This window comes from Lathamus discolor, chromosome 7 (assembly GCF_037157495.1).
Source record: "Lathamus discolor isolate bLatDis1 chromosome 7, bLatDis1.hap1, whole genome shotgun sequence".
In the NCBI taxonomy this organism is placed as follows: Eukaryota; Metazoa; Chordata; class Aves; order Psittaciformes; family Psittacidae; genus Lathamus; species Lathamus discolor.
In genome coordinates this window covers 8261957-8283365 of record NC_088890.1, presented here as the reverse complement: position 1 = coordinate 8283365, position 21409 = coordinate 8261957, and the positions used below count along the sequence as shown (strand labels likewise).

The 21409-nt window shown below is 45.7% G+C and overlaps 1 protein-coding gene and 1 long non-coding RNA gene across 4 annotated transcripts; both read left to right on the top strand.

Moving 5' to 3' along the window:
- Positions 1 to 507: 507 nt before the first annotated feature.
- On the top strand, positions 508 to 16011 carry WNT5A (Wnt family member 5A). Of its 3 annotated transcripts, XM_065687486.1 has the most exons (6): positions 2361 to 2443; positions 2532 to 2691; positions 4938 to 5071; positions 6258 to 6523; positions 11294 to 11586; positions 13157 to 16011. In XM_065687486.1, the coding sequence occupies exons 3-6, from the start codon at positions 4992 to 4994 to the stop codon at positions 13613 to 13615; spliced, it is 1098 nt and encodes a 365-aa protein (XP_065543558.1). In that variant the 5' UTR covers positions 2361 to 2443; positions 2532 to 2691; positions 4938 to 4991; the 3' UTR covers positions 13616 to 16011. The 3 variants fall into 3 exon arrangements, with proteins under 3 accessions (XP_065543556.1, XP_065543558.1, XP_065543557.1); XM_065687484.1 differs by lacking the exons at positions 2361 to 2443; positions 2532 to 2691 and adding an exon at positions 508 to 1657; XM_065687485.1 differs by lacking the exons at positions 2361 to 2443; positions 2532 to 2691 and adding an exon at positions 4250 to 4556.
- Positions 16012 to 19168: 3157 nt separating this feature from the next.
- Positions 19169 to 21077, top strand: LOC136018428 (uncharacterized). The gene is made up of 3 exons (XR_010614409.1): positions 19169 to 19241; positions 19479 to 19575; positions 20279 to 21077. It is a non-coding gene; the product is annotated as an uncharacterized LOC136018428 (long non-coding RNA).
- Positions 21078 to 21409: the final 332 nt, after the last annotated feature.

The window sequence follows — 21409 nt, the reverse complement described above, 5'->3', positions numbered from 1 at the left end:
GAAAGAGGGACACGACCGGCTGAGCCGCTGGTCTCCGGCGCCTGGCGAGCGGCGCACACAGCCGCCTCCCCCGTCCCTGAGCTGGCGACGGACGGGACTTGTCAAACCAGCCACCCGCCAGGAATATCGGAGCGGCCCCCTCGGTCCGGCCATGTGCGCCGCACATTGCGCGCACATGCATGCGAGGGGGAGCCCCCGGGGGCCGGTTTCCGTGCGTGTGTGTCCCCGCCCCAGGACGCAGCCGGGGTGCCGGGGGCACGGGGCGGGAGCACAGCCCCGCACGCATCCCGGCGCTCGGGGAGGGCACCGCGCTGCGGGAAGAGCTTGTGCTCAAGGGGTATCACACCGGGCTTGGAAACACAGACGGGCCCAGCTCTGCGGGGCACCTCTGGCGCGGGCGCGCTCCCAGGTACCAAAGAACATGCAGCGGCTGCGGAGCCTAGCCGCCCCCCACCCGCCACGGGGCTGCACCGGGGTCCCGCTCGCTGCCGTACAGCTTTAAAATCCAGCCCAGTCTGCAATAGGTCGGCTCCGGGCGCATGCGCTGCGGAGAAAGTTTTTCAGCTGCCGTTGGCTTTGCAACTTTTTTTTCCCTTTTTCTTCCTTTTTTTTTTTTCGGTAACAGTTTTAAGCAGCGGTGAAGAGCAGCGAGGCAGAGGCACGGGGGGAGCTGGGCCGGCTGCAGCAGGCAGGGGCAGAGCTCCGAGGAGGACGGGTCCGCCGCTGCGGCGCGACGCCGTCTACTCCGGCTCGCCGTCCCGCGCGTAACTTGCTCTTCGGCGCTGGGCGCCTTCACCAGCGATGGATTGGGGGAGCTGCAGCTCCTGAAGCCCCGGACTTCTCCCCTCCCCCTGCCCCTACTCGCCTTGCAGGATCAGTCGCCCCTTAAGACAGACACACGCGTGCACAAAGCCCCCCCCCTCCCCCTTTCCCGGTTGTGCAGAAACTTCTTTTTCTGTTGGGCTTTTTCTTCTCTGTGTAAAATGGAGGGAGCCAGCCCCAGGATGGCTCTGCAGCCGCGGACGCCCGGCTCCGCACCGCCCAGCCTGTAGGCAAGTGAAGGGGGACGTGCAGGGGGAGAGCCCTGCGCCCGCTCGGCTCCTCTCGTCCCCCGCGCCCAGCCGCGGAGAGGCCGCGCCGGCGGTCCGAGCGCTGCCGGGAGCCGAGGTGGGAGCGCGGGGAGCCCCGCGGCGGCACCACCTGGGCTGGTGGGACGGATCATCGCCCGCGGCGCTTTCGCTGCCGCTTGTGAAGATTTTTATTTGCTTCCGCACAATCACGCCCACGGGCGCTGTGTGCGTGTCTTGGGTTGGCTTTTTTTTTTCCTGGGTTTTTTTTTTTTTTTCGCCTCCTTCTTCTGGTGGTGGAAAGCCCTAATTACTGTGATTGCTGATGGACCTTGGAAAGAAGGCTACACTGGTGCCCCGCTCCGCAGTCGGACACGCTCAGCCTGCGCCGGACAGAGCGAACACTCGCCCGCCGTCCCCCGGCAGCCCCGCGGCCCCCCGCGCTCCCCCGGCAGCCGCCGCCGCCCGCTGCCCGGGAGGATACCACTCGGCTCCTGCGATCCAGGATTTTATTTTCGCCTCGCGCTTTCCCCTCCTGCTCCACTTGGATTACTTGGCTGCTCTCGCTCGGTGATCCCGCGGCAATGGAGGTGAGTCCGCGCTGGGCGCGGGTGCTCAGCGCTGCGGGGCGCTATCGCCGCGGGCGCGCAGGGTGGGCTGCACCTCCGCGGGGCGCGGCCCTGCGCGGGTCGCTGGTCCCGGGCCGCCCTCTCCTCCCCGGGCTGCCGCTGGGTGCTCCCACCTCTCCGCTCTCACCCACCGCGGAGAGCGCTGCTCCCGGCTTGGAGAAAAAACCTTTATTTCCTTTTTCCCTGCTCTTTGCGACCACCCCCACCCACCCCCGCCTCTCCGAAGAGAGGCTGCCCGCCGCAGGGACACTTGCTGGGCTCGTTCTGCCCGCCGCGTCCCGGTGCATCTTTCTGGCAGCGGCTCCGCACGGGAGTTTAAAGACAACTTTCCAAACTTCCCAAACTTTCCCGAGGAGGATTGCTATGGAGGAGTTCGGCGTCGGCGCTAATGGTGGCCTGTACCTTTAAGGAGAGCTGGCTGGGGGCCAGCGGAGGACCTGGAGTCAGATCCATCCCCCCCCCCCCCCCCCCCCCTTTTAATTTTATTCTAAGTTTCTGGAGATTATCACTCTGCATCTGCAGAGGGTCCCGCCTGGGTCAGCGAGGAGGAGCGCGGTCCTCGGGGTCCCCTTGGCGCTGCGAAGACTCCATGTTGGAAAGGCTGTTGGCTTTTCGTTGTTTGTTTGTTTGTTTTTAATTGGCAATTGTATACTAAATCGGTTGCGCTCGGCGGGTCACAGAGAGTTCAGCTGGGCCGAGGAGCGAGGCCCTTCGCCCGCCGGGGCTGGCGTGGAGGGAAGGACGGAGGTGCGCCCTGGCCCCCCGGACTCCCCTGCTGTCTCTCCGGTGGGAGAGAGCTGGGCTGGGGGGACCCAGCGGGTGCCTTTCTCTGCAGACGTGAAACCTGGGCTCCTCCCGTCCCACATGGATGTAAAGCCGCAGCGGGAAGCCGGGGCCGGCCGGGGGCTTCCCCGCGGAGCCGCGCAGCCGCCCGCGGAGGCCGCCGCGGTTTACAGCCCCCCGGAGCCGGAGCTCTGGATGCCGCCTTCCCGCAGGTAGTGCTTCTAGAAAACCAGATGCCTTCGCAGGCTTTCCAGACACCCTGTGTAAAACAGGATCACAGGCGATCCCGCGGCTGCAGGATCTGTAAAAGCGTCCCTTTTCATCTCGGTAAAGAGCGCGGGCTCCGCATGGGGTGCATTAAATACCAAAAACCAATCTCCGCGGCCCTACAAAGTTGAAAACGGTGCCTTACACTCCTGATAGCCAGTGCTGCCGGCCAGAGGGTTTTTTTGGTTGGTTTTTTTTTTTTTTGGGTGTTTTGTTTTTTTATAGTTTTGTTTTGGTTTCGATGGCAGCCTGTCAGCTGCTGCGTGGAGAAGGGAAGGGCTGGGCCCCCACCCGCAGGTGCCTCCTCCCGCCCCGCCACGCAGTGCTGTGGCAGGAGGACGAGGAGGGCGATAACAGCGGTGATGAGGGGCGGGAGGTGCCGTCGGAGGGGCAGCAGCCGCCCCGTCCCCGCCGCGTCCCGGCGCTGCGGCGGCCGAGGCCGCCCCCTGTTGGGAGCGGTGCGGCACAGCTCCCCGGGGGCTTCAGGACCGTGGCTCGGGCCGGATGCGGCGCTGGCGACTGCCAGTCCCGGGGGGACACCCGGGCCCTTTGAACGGGACTTTGGCCCCGCCGTCCGGGTCTTGCACCGGGGACACCGCTGCCCTCCCCGCCGTGCCCCGGCAACCGGCTTATTCCGCGCCCGGCGAGCCCCTGTCACCCGCCCAGCCGGGGCATCTTGGCGGCTGCACATCTGTTGGTGTCCCGCTTGAACACCATTGTGTCCCTCCTCAGGGCTCGGGCAGTTCCACGACATTTCTTAATTATTCTTGTTATTATTTTTAAGAATTAAAAGATGAAAGAAAAGCCCCAGAACTTTGGTCTTTGGGTGCCCCATCGAGCTCCTCGCACTCCTTGCTTTGCCCCGTCCCTAGCTAAATATGCCCTCTGCTTTCGCACCTTTCCTGGGATTGCTCCCGTCGATAGCGGACGGGATAATTCTGCTGTGTGAGACCGGCTCTACTCACGCCCCCCCAGCACCGAGGACTTGGGGACCCCCCCGGGGCAGGACATGTTGGACCCGCAGGAAGCGGCCATGGGCGAACGGAGGCTTCACCCCGGCACGGTGCAAGAGCCCCAGTATGAGTGACCGCGGCTTCTCTGCGTGTATCCCGACAGGTTCCGTGTCAGCCCTGCTCGCCGTCGCGGCGCTGCGATCGGCCTCTCCTCCCGACCCTTCTCAAGCAGAAATAAATTAGAATTAAGAGCACCTTGAATTCAGCAGTGAAGACTTTTTGAGAATGAATAGGGAGCCCCCAAGTGTCGAAACGTCTTTTTTTTTTTTTTTTCTTTCCTTCTTTTTTTTTTTTTTTTCCCTCCTTCCGAGGGGAGGGGAAATAAAAAACAGTGAATGGCACTGGTTAGCGCGTTAGAGTCCCGTGTGAGGACGCAGGCGGTGATCGCGGGACCTGTCGGGGGAAGCGTTTGACTTCCAAGGAGGCAGCTTGGTTCTTGCAGGGGTCGGGTCTGGACGCGGAGCCGGCCCTTGTAGCTCCTGATACCTCCCCGGGCCGGTACCGGGCCCGGGGGCTGCCGTCGGGGCTGTCGCCGCGGCGCCAGCGCGGGGCTTGGGGCTGCCTCGGTGATCGCGGAGAGCGGGCGGCTGCAGCGAGATGCTTTAGGGGGCAGAGGGGGAGGGCGACTACCGTGCGGGAGCCGGCTGGCCCCCCCGGAGCCCCCTGCGGTACCGACCGCTCTTGGCACCGGCATCTCCCGCCTCCGCTCGGGCTCACTTTGCCAACCCGAAGGCACCTTTAGCTGGCCGGGAGCGTTTCGTGTCGACGGTGCTGGCTCCGGAGCGGGGAGCGATGGGGTAATGCCCGTCCCGTGGCCCGCGGGTCGCCTATAGCCCCGGGTAGGGGGGATGGCCGGGCAGGGAGCGGGGTCTCCCGTGTCCGGGGCAGCCGCCCCGTCCTGTCCGGCCGTTGGCGGGGAGCTGCGGGGCCTCCGGACAGGCGGGCGCGGATCGGTCCTGTGGCCGCCCCGGGAAGGCGGTGTCGGGGTTGGGGGTGGGTTCTGCCCGGTGGAGCGGGAGCCGCGACGTGCGGCTGGCCCCAGAGCATCGACGGGGAGAAGCGCAGGCGAGTCAGAGTCACGTTAAAAGGGGCACGGGTACTTCCGTTGTTTAAACTTGAATGCTCGAAAATAGTCTGAGAAGCAATAAACAATCTGATCCTTTCTCTCCCCCCTCTAGAAATCCACTGCAGTATTAATCCAAGGAGGTGCTTTGGGGACAGTTGGCAGTACAATGGCTTCTCAGTACCTCGTAGTGGCTCTGGCCATTTTCTCTTCTTTTACCCAGGTTGTAATAGAAGCCAGCTCTTGGTGGTAAGCATCTTGTGTCGACTTGATTTTAAAAGGGGGTGTGAAGGTTTGCTTGATTAAGTATCTATTTACTTCTTATGTATGTACTTCATTTCAGAGGGAGTACCACATGAACGAGACAGCAGGGGAGTAATGTTCTAGTTGTAATACGTTGTGTGGTAAAATGAACGGGTCTCTCTCATAGTGTAAATGTTCAACATCTCGAGTTGTAAAATTCAGTTTTTAGAAAGTTGTACAGTAGATTCTCTGTGGATTTGATCATCCTTAAATGACTAGAATTGCCTCTCTTAAAAGTCATCTTGACTCCCTTAGATTAGAAATTTTGTATATATAAGCAAGAATGCTGATTTACAAGTATAGAATCATAGAATAGTTTCGGTAGTAAAAACTTTTGTTAAAGTTTTGGTTTGAACTTTCCTGTAACATCAATGTTTGTAAGTGTATTTTGTTACAAAGAAATACATTTAAATTTCTGCTTTGGCAAATTAGCTTTTTCTGTATGGTGTACGGTGTTGGGAGTTCTTTAAATGGGTGTTTCTCTGCTGCTTCAAATGATCCTTTTTGGATTAATGGTCACTTTTTAATTGAAATATATGATGTGAAGAGTACTTTCAGAACAAAGAAAACAAAGTTGATTTTTGTTTACAGTGAATATGCTTGCCTCTGTGTTTTTGTGTGTGTTTCGGAAGAAGCTAGGAGTAGTCTGTAGCAAGTTTCAAACTTCTGGCTTGTTAAAGGTTACCCTGATTCTTTATAGTAGAACAGATTGAAAAATCCAAACTTAAATCTGAAATGCATGTTAAAAGAAGTTGGGGTTTGGGGGGCTTTTTTGGTTTTATTTATTTTTCTGACCTTGCAGTTGTTGGGAACTTCTGGTATTTGTACTACGTCCTTTTAAGTTGCTGAAGGACTGTCTAGATGCAAGTCTTCCGAGTCTGCGTCTTGCTTCAGTCTCTGATGTATTGTGATAACCACATGGCTGGGAGCTAATAACTTCTGAACTGTCTTTTAAACAAAAGTTTCATATATAAGTATGCTTTTTCTTTTGTTTTGTTTTTTTCTCACTTGTTAGCAAAACCAGGAGTTGTATACTCATGTATAAGATATAGTTCTGTTTGGGACATATAGACTTTTTTTTTTCTTTGTTTTTGAATCTTCTCATTATTAATCCAAATCTTTCTTTATGCAGGTCTTTAGGGATGAACCCTATGAACCCCATGAACCCTGTTCAGATGTCAGAGGTATATATAATAGGAGCCCAGCCACTGTGTAGCCAGCTAGCAGGGCTTTCCCAAGGACAGAAGAAACTCTGCCAATTGTATCAGGACCATATGCAGTTCATTGGAGAGGGTGCAAAAACGGGCATTAAGGAGTGCCAGTATCAGTTCAGACATAGAAGATGGAATTGCAGCACTGTGGACAACAACTCTGTTTTTGGCAGAGTCATGCAGATAGGTAGGAAGCAACATCTTTATGATTAAACTCTTGTCTAAGGATATGTATGGTACATGCTGCATTGCACTTAGTTCTCTTGCCAGGTTCTTACTGAGTACTGTATACAATCAAGTGTTTTTAAAAGTTGGCAAAGGAGTTGAATTATTTGTAGAGGGAGGTGATTTCCCACCGCTGTCCAGCCATGTGTCTTGTAAGATAAAGTAGGAATATATATTTGCATATGGGCATAAAGGAGAAAGGAAAATGCATCTCTGAACTCTCCTTTTAGAAAACCTGAGACAAAATGAAGGCAACCTAAGAGAATGAAAAGCAGCAGTGTCTTGTAAAATTAAAGATGTCCATGTCTAGTTGCAAAGTGAGCGGCTGCATGATAAATTGCTTTTGGTCTGGAGGTTAACTGAAAATTGCTGTGCTCTCTGTTAGTGTTTATAAGCAATTCCTTCTTTTTTTTTTTATAGCAGATTTGGTAGCTTTTTTTCTTTTTTGAGAAAGGTTATATTAACATAATGTTAGCAGGGTAGTTTTTATGAAAACAGATCTATCTGGACAAAATGTGTGATTGTAACTTGCCATTAATGTAATCACATTGCTGGTATGAGAGACAGATTCCTGTTTAACATCTTACCACAATTTGATGGGCACCCAACTCCTTTCCTATCAGCTATTCTTTGAAATGTGCTTTTCCAGTGCTCGTGTGTTGCCTGCCTTTCCTGTCACATCGTATTTTAAAGTCCTTGGCAAAATTTTAACCAGTGCTGTTGAACTGGGTCCATGGTGAAACCTTCCCCTGACTTTCCCAGTCAGATTCCTGATTGTGTTTAAGCAACTAGGAAACACCTATGTTTATGGTTGAAAGTTATGATTTTTTATGTAGTAATGAATACACTGAGAAACTCAGCAGTGCTTTTTAATCGGAGAGGTAAAGCTTTTATATCCACGTTTTTCTGTCCTGCTTTAACAAAATAAAGTTTTAAAATCAGACTCAAGTTAGGTTTATCTATAAATGGGCTAACTCCGGTTAAGGTTGAAGGAATACATCAATTCACATTTGGTCTCAATTTTTGTTAAAAGAAGTTTTTATTTGTAGATGGACAAATGGAAAAAAAATCTATTGCATAAAAGTACCTAATTGGAACAGCTGAATTTAGATAAACAGCCTTCCCTAAGATTTTTACAAGCACAGTATTAACCCTCCTCATAGAGTTTGTTTTTTTCACCCTACCCGAGCAAAAGTCTAAAAGCACAGGAGACCTGAAAGAAAGCTTTTTCTGTATGCCTTTCTGTTCTCATAATCTAACAAATGTCAGAAAACCAATCTTTTTAACATTTAGGCCTTCATCCTTTAGTCATTATTTAGTATCCAAGCAAGTGAAAATTAGCTCAAGGGGACTGTTGGTGTGAAGAAAGGTACAGGATTGGGCTCGCAATTTGTGGTATCTCTGGAATAGAAGTTTCTGCCCTTCCCAAGCATGACAGATCTATTTAAAGGTGGTTTCTTTCAAGTTAAATAACTTTGCTGCACCCTTCTGCTGAATATGACTGTATTAGCCAATGTCTACACAGCAATTCATCATGTAATTAAGGCACTTATTCTAATTGTAGATGGAAGCAAGGTTAATGGCCATATTCAACAGTTAAGGAGCCTAAAGAGTGTATTCACTAAGAACAAGAAAGGTGTTGTGGGAAACAGTTGTATTATTTCATGTTGACCTTTGGTAATGACCAGTTGCTCTTCCTCTGAGTCGAAGGAAAAATGGGTACTTCCAGAGCCTGATTCAGTTTTACTTCAGCCTGTGTGCCCTGGCTTGTCAGGGACTGCCAGATACTCCTTACTCTTGCTGACACGAGAAGATGGTAGTCAGGTTCTGTATTCGTGTAGCTTAGGAGTATTTTGTCATCCGAGTTAAGGAGGCGTTGTCACTGGCTGTGCACAGGAGCGCCTAGGCCAGGCACTGACTGACAGCACAGTAATTACCCCAGTGTATAAATGGACAGTCTTTCTTCCAGGATTTATCCTGCAAAGTTAGCTAAAGCTGTACAAATAAACCTAGCATTGGGTTTGGAAACTTGCTCTGTGGCTTATTGAACTGCAAAATTTTAGGGCTTTTGTTCTCTGCTGCTTTCCTTTCCTGCTGGTGCCCAGGGCAGGCCATGGTCCTTGCTGCCTTCCCTGCCTTGTGCCATCTCCTGGCTTTGGGGCCAGCCCAGGGCTGGCTGCGCTTAGGCTTTGCAAATACCTAAGTGCTAACATATCATAAAATAACTGGATCCTCCCCCAGCAGCTCAGTATAGTTGGGTTCCAGTTTATTCATGCCTGCTGCCTGATGTTGAATGCTTTTAAAATATGAGACAAAGAGCATTTTGTATCTTATGTTCAGGTGTATCTATAAAAAAAATTGTTCTGTTCTTGCAGACTTATGCATATCAAGTGTAAAGGGCAGGTCCTTGCTCTGTGGGTGGCTTCTTACAGTGTGTGTATATTGAACAGTTCTATTTCAATGTTTTATATATATGGGAGAGAGGGGACTCGAGTGTGTTTGGAATGTGTGTTTCCTTGCCATGGCTACAATAGAAAGAAATGTTGGACTGTGGGAAAAGACAGATATGTTTGACAGTGAAGGAAAGCACAGTTGTGCCTGAAGATTTAAAACAAAAATCAGAGTAACTCATCCATGTGGAACCGTCACTCTCAGTGTGTTCCTGGGGTCGATGACTTGAGGCCATGTTGGCTTGCAGGCTGTGGGGGCTTGAAATCTACTTCAGCAGCTGATGCTATTTTATAGTTTGCCTAAATGTTCAAGGAGGAGACTTGGGGGGGCAACTACCTGTTCTGTACCCCAGCCTTTCCTTCTTCCCACTTAGAGTAGGTTCTTTAAAGTATGCTCAAGGATAATAATGAAAACTAGTCAAAAAAAAGTCAGTTTTATGAGTTCAAATCCTGCAATAAACGGTGTAGTTAACCATGTGAAAGCGTGAGGTAACTAAACATAAAAAAGAATAAAACAGAGCGGAAGAGGCGAGTCCTGTGGCCCGAAGCAGACCACGTTTCTTTCCTCTCAATCTAGTGGAAATTTTGCTTAAGGATTTAATCCAAAAATGTGTGTTACAGAGCAAATGGGAACATTAAAATCTGTATGAGGTTCCCCCTGCTACAGTTTGCAGTGAATGCAAGGCATAAGTCACTGTATAAAGCCAAATCTTTTTTAACTGAAAAGGCTATTCATGTAACCCTTTATACCCATAATTCATGTAAGTACTTCCATGAGCAGGTGTCTGTGAGGATTGTAAGTAAAGGACCAAAGTGCTTCTCATCTTCCTTAAATCTGATTGAAAGATCAACATAAGACTTCTGATTTTACCCATTAAAAATCAGCATCTATTACTGCAATTAATCCAGTAGATGACAGCTGTTACATTAACAAAGCTGCTGTGAGCATGGTGTCATCTTGATGTTGAGTATGGACCACACTGCAAGTTATTTGTGTTCCAGAAGTGCTCAAAAGTTCCTGTTCAGATTTGACCTGTTATGGTAGGTTGTGTACAAAGAGTTTCTGCCTCAAAATGTTGCTGCCTAAATAGATGCGACATGTCCAAAATGCAACCTCTTTAAGGCCCAAATTTTATAAGGCCCCATGCTGTTCCCTAAGAAAAATCTTGTAAAATCAAGATTAAAAACTAGCTTGATCTATTGATCGGACTAAAGATTAGGAATAAAGCTTAACTCGCATAATTTTTTTTTTTAAAAGAAATATTGAGTCTGTTCTCCGTCATTCTGGGAATCTTGGAAAAGACCCAGGGGGATGCTGTCTCTTAAGATGAAAAACAAACTTCAAGTGAGCTCTCTGGTGCAAGTTTTGTGTTTTGTTTTTTGCTTCTTTGAAAGCTTTTCTAGTTGTAGTCAGAACTTGTAGTGCTCTTGGAAAAGCAATAGGGGAAGTTGGGCTCTGAATAAAGGTGGGATTAGATTTTGTCAAGAGGACGGTACGTGGCCATGTTTTATGCTGTGGGTATTGTAAGTTTTTCTTCTGAAAGTTTGAAACTCGAGGTTTTCAATTTCCATTTAAGGGCACCAGATGCAGGAGAAAACCTTCAAGGCTGCCTTGTGCCAAGGTTTTATCCTTCCCTGTAATTTGTAAAGATGATTGCCCATGGACTCACTTGCCATATTCACATGTGCTGGAATGGTGGATACTAAGCAGCACAGGTTGTTGTTAGTTTTAAATAGCCTACAAAAGTGCCTGGCTTATGCGTAGGGTGGAAAGTTACGTGTTCTTCTGCTATGCATTTCCTTTGATACCAGGAGGCTTTGTAAAATGCTATAACTTTAAATAAATTGGAACAAGTGGGTGAAGTGCATAAATCATGTTTGAGAAGTAGTAATTTAAGAACCAGACTTTTAAAAGTTGTATTTAACATCTCTTTTTTTCTGAAAGACAGAGTCTGTTTCCCTTTCTGCCCCTCACACGCAGGCACCGTTGCTTCAGCCTGGCTGGCATTGTGCTCCAGACCCAACTCACCTCCTTCCTCCCTGCTCTGTCATCCAACCACGAACGAGAAGCGACTCCTGCTCTTCACAAACACCTTGTGTGCTATGGTGGATTGGTTTCACTTGGTTTTTAGTCCTTTTGAGGAACATGGTTCAAGGTTACTCTACCTTTCAATAGGCAGATTAATTTTGGTGGCTCCTGTTCAGCCTTCACCCTCACGGCTCATCAGCAGGCAGGGAGTGAGTGGTAGGCTCTCCCCTAACACCGCTGTCTTTCTGTGCAGGCAGCCGGGAGACGGCGTTCACCTATGCGGTGAGCGCAGCTGGGGTGGTCAACGCCATGAGCCGTGCCTGCCGGGAGGGTGAGCTCTCCTCCTGCGGCTGCAGCCGAGCGGCGCGGCCCAAGGACTTGCCCCGGGACTGGCTTTGGGGCGGCTGTGGGGATAACATCGAATATGGCTACCGCTTCGCCAAGGAGTTTGTTGATGCCCGGGAGCGCGAGAGGGTTTACCAGAGAGGCTCCTATGAGAGTGCCCGCATCATGATGAACCTGCACAACAACGAGGCCGGGAGAAGAGTAAGTGGCTGTGAAATAGCACCTCCCTCTGCCCCCATCCCTCCTTTCGGGGGAAGATGTGCCTCAGCAGGGCATGGGGCCGCACTGGGCCATGAGTGGCCACCAAGCCTTGTGTTCATTTCAATGCGTAAACCAAGAAAACAGCACATGCAGGGTGTAGGTGGGTGGGGAGTACATGAATTTGTGTTGTCTGACAGCCCAGTTGCCTTCCCCATGGAAGAGGATTGGGACCGGAGTGTGTTGTGTTTCCCTGTATATTGTTTCATTGAAAGTTCCCTCTCGCTGTGGAATCTCTGAACAGCATTTCATTAGTTTGTATTTCCAACCAGGGCAGTGTGCGCTGGAGGGAAGAGGGACACACTGGCCTTCCCAGGCTGGAATTGTGCCGCAGAATTGTTCTATGTTCTTTTTTTTTCTATCCCTGCTTTAAAAGGATGTGAAAAGCTCTTCCATACTATTAGAAAACATGGTCTTCTGTGGTTAAACATGTCTTTATGGTTTCTTTAATCTTGAAAATACCTTAAATGAATGGGTGTAAACTTTTCTTTTTTTTAATAGTCTGAAAATGAAGAGCCAAAATCATTATTTTCCTAGAGCTTGAAGTGCCAGAAGTAGTCAGCTGGAGACTTTACACTTGTGTTCTAAGGTGAAGAAGGATGAAAGATAATTGAAAATTAATAGTATTTAAATGTGAGAGGAGGGTGTCTGAAAGCAATGGACAGGCCAATTTACTATTAGCAAGAAGAAAAATGACACTTTCACAGTTGCTTACGGAGGCTCGAGCGATTTTTTCCTTCCTCAGCTTCACCTTTGTAGTGCCATTTGGCAGCATTGATACTCTGTAACTGCTGGGTGGAAGTTGTCTACAGTATCATCTAATGTGTCAGACCCCAGGATTTTTGGGGCAGTGTCAACACTGGCTTTTATTTCTGTTTGTACAGGGCAAGTGACTGATATTTCCCTGCCAAAGCTTTGTAAAGAGGATATTGCTATGTAGCTCTGTCTCCCACCCATAGGTGTTTGGGGGTTTCTTCTTGGATGAAGTCTCTTTTGCAGAATAGTATTTGGGATAGGAGGAGGATGCTGAGCCAAGAGTAGACAATCAGCTGCAGCTGAGCCAGAAGCAAGAGGAATCTTAGCTCTTTCTCTAATTGCAGCCTTAAGCAGAGATCAATACAGAGAGTAACTCAGAAAATAAAGGGATGTTTTACATTTCTCAATGAAACAGCAAAATCCTTTTCTGGCTTGAGACCGAATTCCTCAAACTTGACTGCAGCCTGACACTGCTGTCTGGGCTCTGTGTGCTGTGGCTGCTGTCTGTGTGATGGGGAGAGGATGGTGAGAGCACTCCCCTCCTCCTCCTAGCTAGCAGGGTGCAGGGGGTGCACGCATGTTGGCTCTCTCGCGCTTCCTTCCCAGTATATTGCAGGAGGGAAGAGGATGCTAAGGTGAATATTATGGAGGGGCGAGAGGGAATGTGACAGAGGGAAGGAAATGAGGGGAATAAATGCGTTCACAGCCATTCTAATCTTTCATCATCGTTTTTGCTTTCTCTCCCTGGCTTCTTCAGACTGTGTACAACCTGGCTGACGTGGCCTGCAAGTGCCACGGTGTCTCTGGTTCCTGTAGCCTGAAGACCTGTTGGCTGCAGCTTGCTGATTTCCGCAAGGTAGGCGATGCCCTGAAGGAGAAGTACGATAGCGCGGCTGCCATGAAACTCAACAGCCGGGGCAAGCTGGTGCAAGTGAACAGCCGCTTCAACGCACCCACCATCCACGACCTGGTCTACATCGATCCCAGCCCTGACTACTGTGTGCGCAATGAGAGCACTGGGTCCCTGGGCACCCAGGGCCGCCTTTGCAATAAGACCTCGGAGGGCATGGACGGCTGTGAACTCATGTGCTGCGGCCGAGGGTATGACCAGTTCAAGACGGTGCAGCGAGAGCGCTGCCACTGCAAGTTCCACTGGTGCTGCTATGTGAAATGCAAGTTGTGCACAGAGATTGTGGACCAATTTGTGTGCAAATAGGGGACAGACAAGGTGGAAGGAACTGCAGCTACCTGCCAGCAAGGGGTGCAGGCCCCTCTCCCTTTCTACAGGACTATCTCCAATTTATTTATAGAGTCCAATGAGTTGTCGTCTTCTTAAAAAAAAAATAAAAAAAAAAAAGAAAAAAGAGAGAAAAAAAAAAGGCAGGGGGAAGGAAAAAAATAAAGAAAAATATACAGGTTGCAAAGAGAAGTGCCTGGAAACCCTCTCTGCGTCCATCCCAGAACTTTTTGTGGCTTATATTTTTGGCAATAAGGGGGGAGAACCTGAGAATATTTATTTTACAAAGTAAAAAAATTATAAATAAAATTGACTTTTCTTAAAAAACACTAGAGTAGTTTGAGGGGAAAATCCAACATACCCCCATTTAGTCCCGCAGGAGCAGAGCAACCATGTAATGTGCTTGGGATGTTAGAACAATCCTTACGGATGTGAGGAATACACAGAGCTGTCCATGGCTTCTAGTTTCAGACACTAGAAGTTATCAGAATAGGGCATATAAAGCTGTTAAGTACATTTAGGGCTCTGTAAATAAGGGGGTATATTCATCACAAAGTACCTTGTCAGTTGCATATCTGAATGTGCCCACTTGAATACGCAATGTCATCAAAGGCTAAAGAGCAAAGGATCATAGAGGCTTCAACTGCGCTATACCTGAGTCACCGTGTCTGGTTCCAGAACCTAACAAGACCAAAAAAAGAGGAAAAAAGTCTGCCTTGATGAATAATGAAGATATTCTTCAAGGCAGGATTTGGCCTTATTAGCTAATTGTGATGTTCAAGTGTCTCATCTTACAGAGCAGTGCTTCACTCCTACTGAGGGTGGAGAGAGCCAAGATGCAGACTGCATGGGGCACTGTGGCCGGGTGGAGGGGAGCTGCAATGCTTGCAAGCAGTTTTTGGTCTCCTAGCTTGGAAAGCCCATAGAAAACAGAATTCCCCAAATTTAAAAATGCCTTAAAGATGGTGTAATAGCTGGCTGTCTTTCAAAACACAGCTTGACAAATAACTCCTCTAATTTTATGTGAGAAAATAAATCATTAGATATCCACTCTTGGAATGATTGATTTTTATATTTTTTTGTCGCAGATTTTGGGAACGCTTTCACTCAAGGAGACAATAGTTTCATATTTAATAACATTAACTGACTATTATAGTTGAATGAAGTGTTGCAGCAATACCAAATTTATCATCCTATGTCTTTAATACACATGCTTTAGATAATATATTGCAGATATACACTACAACTGTTCAGACTATACTTGAGCAGTTACATATATACGGGAGAACTGTGGTCTGCTGGTGTCTGATATTTCAAAGCTTTTTGTACATATATATTTTAATGATTTAAGAAATAATAAAATGTCTAAATTACAGGGGTGGTTCATCCCCCATTCTCCTTTTCAGTTCTCTTAGGGTTACTAGATTGATTCTAACCTTTCGGTGTTTCTATTTTTAAGCTTTAAAGCTTTTATCATTCTAAAGTTTTAAGGATAGTCACAAAGAATTAAGCCTCTTCCCAGCTTCAGGACTGTCTCGGGCAGTTGGTAGAGGCAGCACCCTGCACTTGAATTGATACTGGTCTGGAGATCGCTTCAATTCCAATCTCACATTTAAGGGCATTATTGATTGTTGCTGAAAGGAGACACCTTCCAACTCCAAAATGTGCTGCATGTGGCCCTTGCTTTTCAGTTTTTTAAATGGAAATTGTTTGTCGAATAATGTGTGTTCCCCCTATACTGTGTAGTTATACAGGATTTCATCATTGGTTCAAATGCCTCTTTCCAACTCGGTCCCATCCAACAAGTTAAAGAAAATGGTTTTTCAAATACCAAGTGAGGAAAATCTTTCACTTTAGCCTAGTTGTACTAAAGCCTTGACTTTTCACAAGCCTTTAAGCTGTATCATTAAGTTCATCATGATCATTTATCAGTTTCTTAAATGGCGCTTTATTGCTCTTAATTTATTGTACAAGGACATATTTACCCCTCATCTTCAGATGTTTGCAAAGAATATCTTTAAAGTAAGATAAATAAATAAAGCACTAATTCATTGAATATGTCACTTTGGTTTTTATTGTACAAAAACCATGATCATTTTTTCATTCATTTGGTGAATCACCTCATGTTCCTTTTTAGTGACTTTGGTCTGAGCAGAACTGAATCTCATGATCCCAGCTATTAAAACACTATTTAATGTAAAATATTTTACTTGTCATTCAGATATGTAAATCTCCTATGTCCTTTTCTCTGTTCTGTACATTTAATGTACATATTTCTGTCTTGCGTGATTTGTATATTTCACTGGTTTAAAAACAAAAAAGAAAGGATTATGCCATAATGGAAGATAGACTATAAAAATAAAACTTTGGTTGTATATTGGGAAGTGGTTTTAATTATCTTTCAGATAAGGGTTTGTTAAAACAACGAACAGAGTTTGTTTTTTAAATGTACTACATTGTAAAACAGGGAAGTGATTGTTCGCCAAGCATACAAGTACATCTTGAAGTTTTATTTCTGCATTAAGAAGGCATACAGATCTAATTACTTCTTACATAGAAGGAGAAAAAAAATCCCCAGTCCCAAGTCTCTGTGAGTTTGAACTAAAAAGCATTTTAGAGATGGGTAAGTACTTAATTGGCCATGGATAGGGACCTGGGTTAATATTATTTGTGTGCGTGTAGCTTCCAGAGCCGTTTGTAGTGATTCGGGGACAGTGGGGCCTGATCCTGTGAACAGCTTCCTCCCAGTGATGGCAGAAGGATCCTGGTGTGAGCAAAGGTTTCCAATGCAAAAGGATTTGGGACCAGGTTCTGTGGGTTTGGGTTGTGTGTGCGGTTGCGGGGGAGGTGATTCCCCCACCCATCGGTCTTGACTGCACGGGAGCTGCAAGAAAAAAGCTCTCTCTTTTTTTTGTAAGGCTTCTTGTCCAGAAACTAAGTGTGTATGTAGGGAAGAAACCTTAAAAAGGCCAAGTACAATGAGGTAGTAGTAGTAAGGAAGTAATGCAGAAAATGAACATTAATGTCAAAACCCCAAGCCTTCTGTTTTCAGACTGCCTTTTTTTCGAACTGATTTCCTGAGTAAGTCATAATTTTCTTCCATAGGGAGCTTGATGAATTAGTGGCCTTTCTTTACCTCCCTTCTGCTTCTTTTCTTCTTCCTTTTTTTTTTTTCTTTTTTTTTTTTTATTCTCTTTTTTCTTAAGGATAACCTTCTAACATATCGAAACTCCTTCTGGCTGCCAAGAATGTATTATCCCACAAACCAGCAGACCAACATCGTGTGTTTAAAATAGCGATTCTGGGCAAATGCAACGTTCTGTGGTCCTATTACTGACATCTGGTTCAGTTTTCCTTCACTTGTATATTGACCAGTATTCTTTATTGCAAAAACACAGCCCCTATTTAGGAAAGTCAGCATTTTTTTGGACTGGATTATATTCAAGCTCTTCCCAATAACAGAAGAGTTACCAAAAAGTTTCTTTATTGGCAGCAGTAAATATCTATATTCAAAATAATCATTATGGGCTCAGATACAACAGAATTGTTTTTAATTTGCAGCAAAGTTTATCTGTTTAATTTTGTTAAAAATGCTGTTATTCCCTGGTTTAGGATCTTGTATTTTTAGTAATTTCTTCAAATCTTTGTGTTTGCTTTGCCATTACCCATTTTCACCCTGTTTTTGCAAAATATTGAAGTGTATACGAAAGTGTTAACAGGATGTGTACCAGGAAGAGGCAAGAAACTTGATGAATGCAGCTTCGAGTCGGGCACTGCATGCAGCAAGCAAGCTAAAATCCTTCCTTTCTGAAGGATGTGTTTGACAAGAATGATCTTACGAAAACTTGTACAAATTGGTACTGAAGCTGACAGAAAGACTGCTTTCTTTTGGGTAAGGATTCTTGAGAAATAATATCTGAACCGCTAAGAGATCCATTGTGAAAGGGTGGTTTTGCAGAATCAGGAGGGACGTTCGCTCTTTATTTCTAGACTGTATGCTAAAGGAAACCAGGAAAACAAAGGGGAAAAATAAACTCTATTAAAAGTACAGGTAAATATATTCATGTAGAGCTTATGTGCATACTTGCTGACTATGGTAGTCTTAAAATGGTTTATCTATTATTGAAGTCGGTTTGGAAGGCAGGCCAGATCTGTTCTTTTGCTCTTCAAACTATTGAAAATCCTCAATGGGGGGAAAAAAAGAAAAACTCTCTCTCTCCCCTTCTCCCTTACTACAGGCTCTGGTATGTCTGTTTATGCTGCAGTGGGATAAATGAACCATGTAATAGCACAGTGAGGGGGTTGTACATGAAATTTCTTTTTCTTTAAAGGTGTAACTAAAAAAATCCAATCTGTCTCATGCTCTGCTCTTAGATGAGATTGCGTGTGTGCATTTGTATATACTCTGCTGGTATTTTCCAATTGTGTTGGCCAAATTCTGCTTTTAGTTATGGTTAGGCATCTCTCCTGACTCTGGTGGTGTCATATGAGCCTGACATTTTTCGACCAGACGTGAAGGCCCCCCTGCTCAAAGAGAATGCATATGAAATATATCAGCCTTTCTTCTGCTGGCTGGTTATTTAAACATGGGTAACTGAATTATTGTGAAACAAATTCTGGGACTGCAGCTGCAAAAGCAGTAATACAGTATATTCGTAGTGATGTTTCTACGCCATACCTCCTAATTTCCCAGTTGATTTCCAATGCAGACAGAAAGTCTAGAATGCATGTGGTATGTTCCTCATCACATATTTTATAAAAGTAAAATAATGATTTGTCAATTAGTGTTTCTATTACAGAGATAAAATTAGGTATTTTGGGCTATTGCAATTTCTTGAAGACCTCTTACCTTTGGCTGCATCGAACATTGCTAGCTAGGAGCGTCGTGGAGTGGTGCGTTGTAAAGCTGCTTTTGGTAACATCTCTGAAACCCAGACTGTGCAGTGCGAATATTGGTACACTGTATGCTTTGATAGCCAGTGTTGGTTTGTGTTTTGTTGTCTTTCCCAGCAGTCCTGCTTTCTCAAATGGCAGTTGAACAGCAGCAGTCAAAATACTCAGCTGACGGAGAACCCCTGGGCACTCCATGGGCAGTTATTCAAACACTTTCTGAACCGGTTTGACCCATTGCTGATTTATTCCATTGCAAGGAATTTAAAAAATGCAAACTGTAGTGTGGAGTTCCTAGCGTGGCTCACAGTTCTTTTTGGTTTTGTTTTGTTTTTGTAAAGCAGCCCATTCCAAATTTCTTTTTTTTTTAACATATATTTTCTTTAAAGCCCCTCTCAGGGAGGCATGCCATGAGCAAAGGAAACGGGCCCCACAATACAAGATGATAATCTCCGTGCAGTTCCTCTGCTGACTCCCAGGTCCTCAGTGACAGGTTACATTGCAAGGACCATTTTCAGAAACCACCCACAGCCCAGGCTGTCCTGCTTCTCCCCTGTAGTTAATTAGCAGAGTGCAGCAGCTGCAGCTTGCTAGTCATTAATGTTTGCTGCTGCTTTCTGCCTCTTCTTTCGATCCAGGAAGCAAATTCATTTCCTGGTAGGTTTTCCTTGTGTTTTTCAGAAGGAGAATTGCATCTTCACACAGCTTTTCTCAGGTATGGGCTGGGTTTTACTTTCCATGACTGTTGACTTCAGAAGAGCTAATGCTTGGTAGGCAAACAGTTTTAGGTCTTCTCAGGTATCTCTTTGCTTTGTAAATCATAGCCTTGGAGGAGTAAAGGGTAATCCCTAAGTAAACTTGAACTGGCTGTTACTCAGGGTGGGGAGATTGAGGTCGTTGATGCTGTAAAATGCTGTTCATCTGCGTTTTTCTCCTTTCCTTGTGGTGATAGGATTCACAGCATGAAAAAGAAAGTTGCTACTCAGCAAGACATGAACTATCTGAAGATGTGAAGTATCTAAAGAAAATGGGGAAAAGCCCAAGTTATGGTGGGCAAATACTCTGTTAGAGTCTTCACTGGTGTTCATTAACATTAATTTAAAATTAAGAAGCTGTGTATTTCTGTATCTATACTTTCTGGACAAAAGTATTCCCTTGCTGATAATTTCATCTTATCTAGTATATTTGTGGGTAAAGAGCCTGTAAGTAAATCAAGTTTGAGGACTTAGTGAACTAGAAGTAAAACCATAACCAAAGAAAAAGCTCAAAAACCCCCCAAGAAACAAAACAAATGAACAGACAAACAAAACTAAAAAAAAAAAAAAAAGCAAAACCAAAACACCCAACCCAAAACACAAAAACTGCCACAAAAACAAACCCATTAAAAAGAAAACAAACAGTGCAAGATTTGTCAAACAAATACCTTTAAGAGTCAGTGTTTTAAGTAGTAGCACATAATGTAGTTTTAAGCAGGCATATAGTTACTTCAGTCAGATATTATGTCCAGTTGAAGCCATATTGACATTTTATTTATATATGTACAACTAGGCAAATGCCAGTGATAGCCTGGGAGCAGCTTCTTGGTAGTTACATGCATTATATGTAATGCTTGTTAGCTATAACCTCTGGCGATCCTCTGTGCACGACAACATGCTTGTACCTGCAAATAGGCGATGTTTTTAAATTTGTAAAAGTATTATGATGTGGATTGCATTATAGATGAGATTTTTTTTTTTTTTTTTTTTGCTACAGCCTTCTAATATATACGGGAATCTGCTAAAAATTATGGGAGAGGGTGCAACATCTTGGCGTAAGCAGAAGCTGTACACAGCTTAGGGAATGTGAAGTGGAACTTTCTTCATTTTGATGTTGTCTCTTGTAAAAAGGCAGTATGTGTAGATCCTGCATAACATATGCTTTGCAAAAGAATGACAGCACTTCATGAATGGAGAACGTAATTCATTCATTGTAAGTACAAGGTCTGATGTACTAGTGTTGCCTTTGCCATGTCATTTGCATGCAACATGTATTTCTATATGAACATGTAAAATGCTAAGATCTTTAGTCAAACGTAAGGTCTTTATTATAGCAGATTAAAAGCAGAATGAGCTCTAATGAAGTCAGATGCAATAGGAACTGAATATGTCCCTTGTTCTTACATTCCAGTGGATTTTGTTGTTACCTTGTTAAGATCCAAACTGTGTCTTCAGGATTTGGCTGACTGAAATGAGAGATTAGACATTGTGGAGGATTTTATGGATAGTACGTTACTTTTATTTTTTTCTTAGGATATGATATATGCCTTTTCTGGATTTTCATCATAGAATCTGCTTTAATTTGTAATGTAGTTTCTGATCCTCTCTGCGGTTAAAGAATATGTGGAAACATCTATGCCTTTGTGTAGACTCTGTCATCTCTCATGTCTTACTGTCCTTCTTGGTGGGGTATATTTTGAATACTTTAAATTACTTTTGAAGCCTGACTCTTGAAAGTAGAGATCTTGTAAGGCCCTTGGCTTGTGAACCCTACTGTAGGAGATCTATTACCAAGTTTAGTGGAACTACTCAGCTTACATAAGAGTGTCAAAATTTAAACATTTATGTGAGCAGCCAGCATGACTCTACAGTTAAAAAATCTAGGCAAGCAGGGTTAGGAAAAGATGTGATTTCTTTGCCTTATCCTCATGAAGAACTAAAGATGTCTGTCTATCTTCCATGTCCATGTGAACTTCTGAAAGGAATAAAAGGCCAGTGTCAAATGGTAGCCAACACTTCCCCTCTATGTCATGGTCCTGATGTACTTTTATAATACTTTGAGATCTGAAGGCTATGTTGGTTGGCTACATGATTATATAATGCTCTAAGACACCTGTGTAAATAGCAA

Excerpts from the sequence above, each read along its gene's own strand:
- WNT5A (XM_065687484.1), top strand. Across the intron at positions 5,072-6,257 it reads ATAGAAGCCAGCTCTTGGTG|GTCTTTAGGGATGAACCCTA; the intron begins GTAAGCATCTTG and ends TTCTTTATGCAG. Across the intron at positions 6,524-11,293 it reads TGGCAGAGTCATGCAGATAG|GCAGCCGGGAGACGGCGTTC; the intron begins GTAGGAAGCAAC and ends CTTTCTGTGCAG.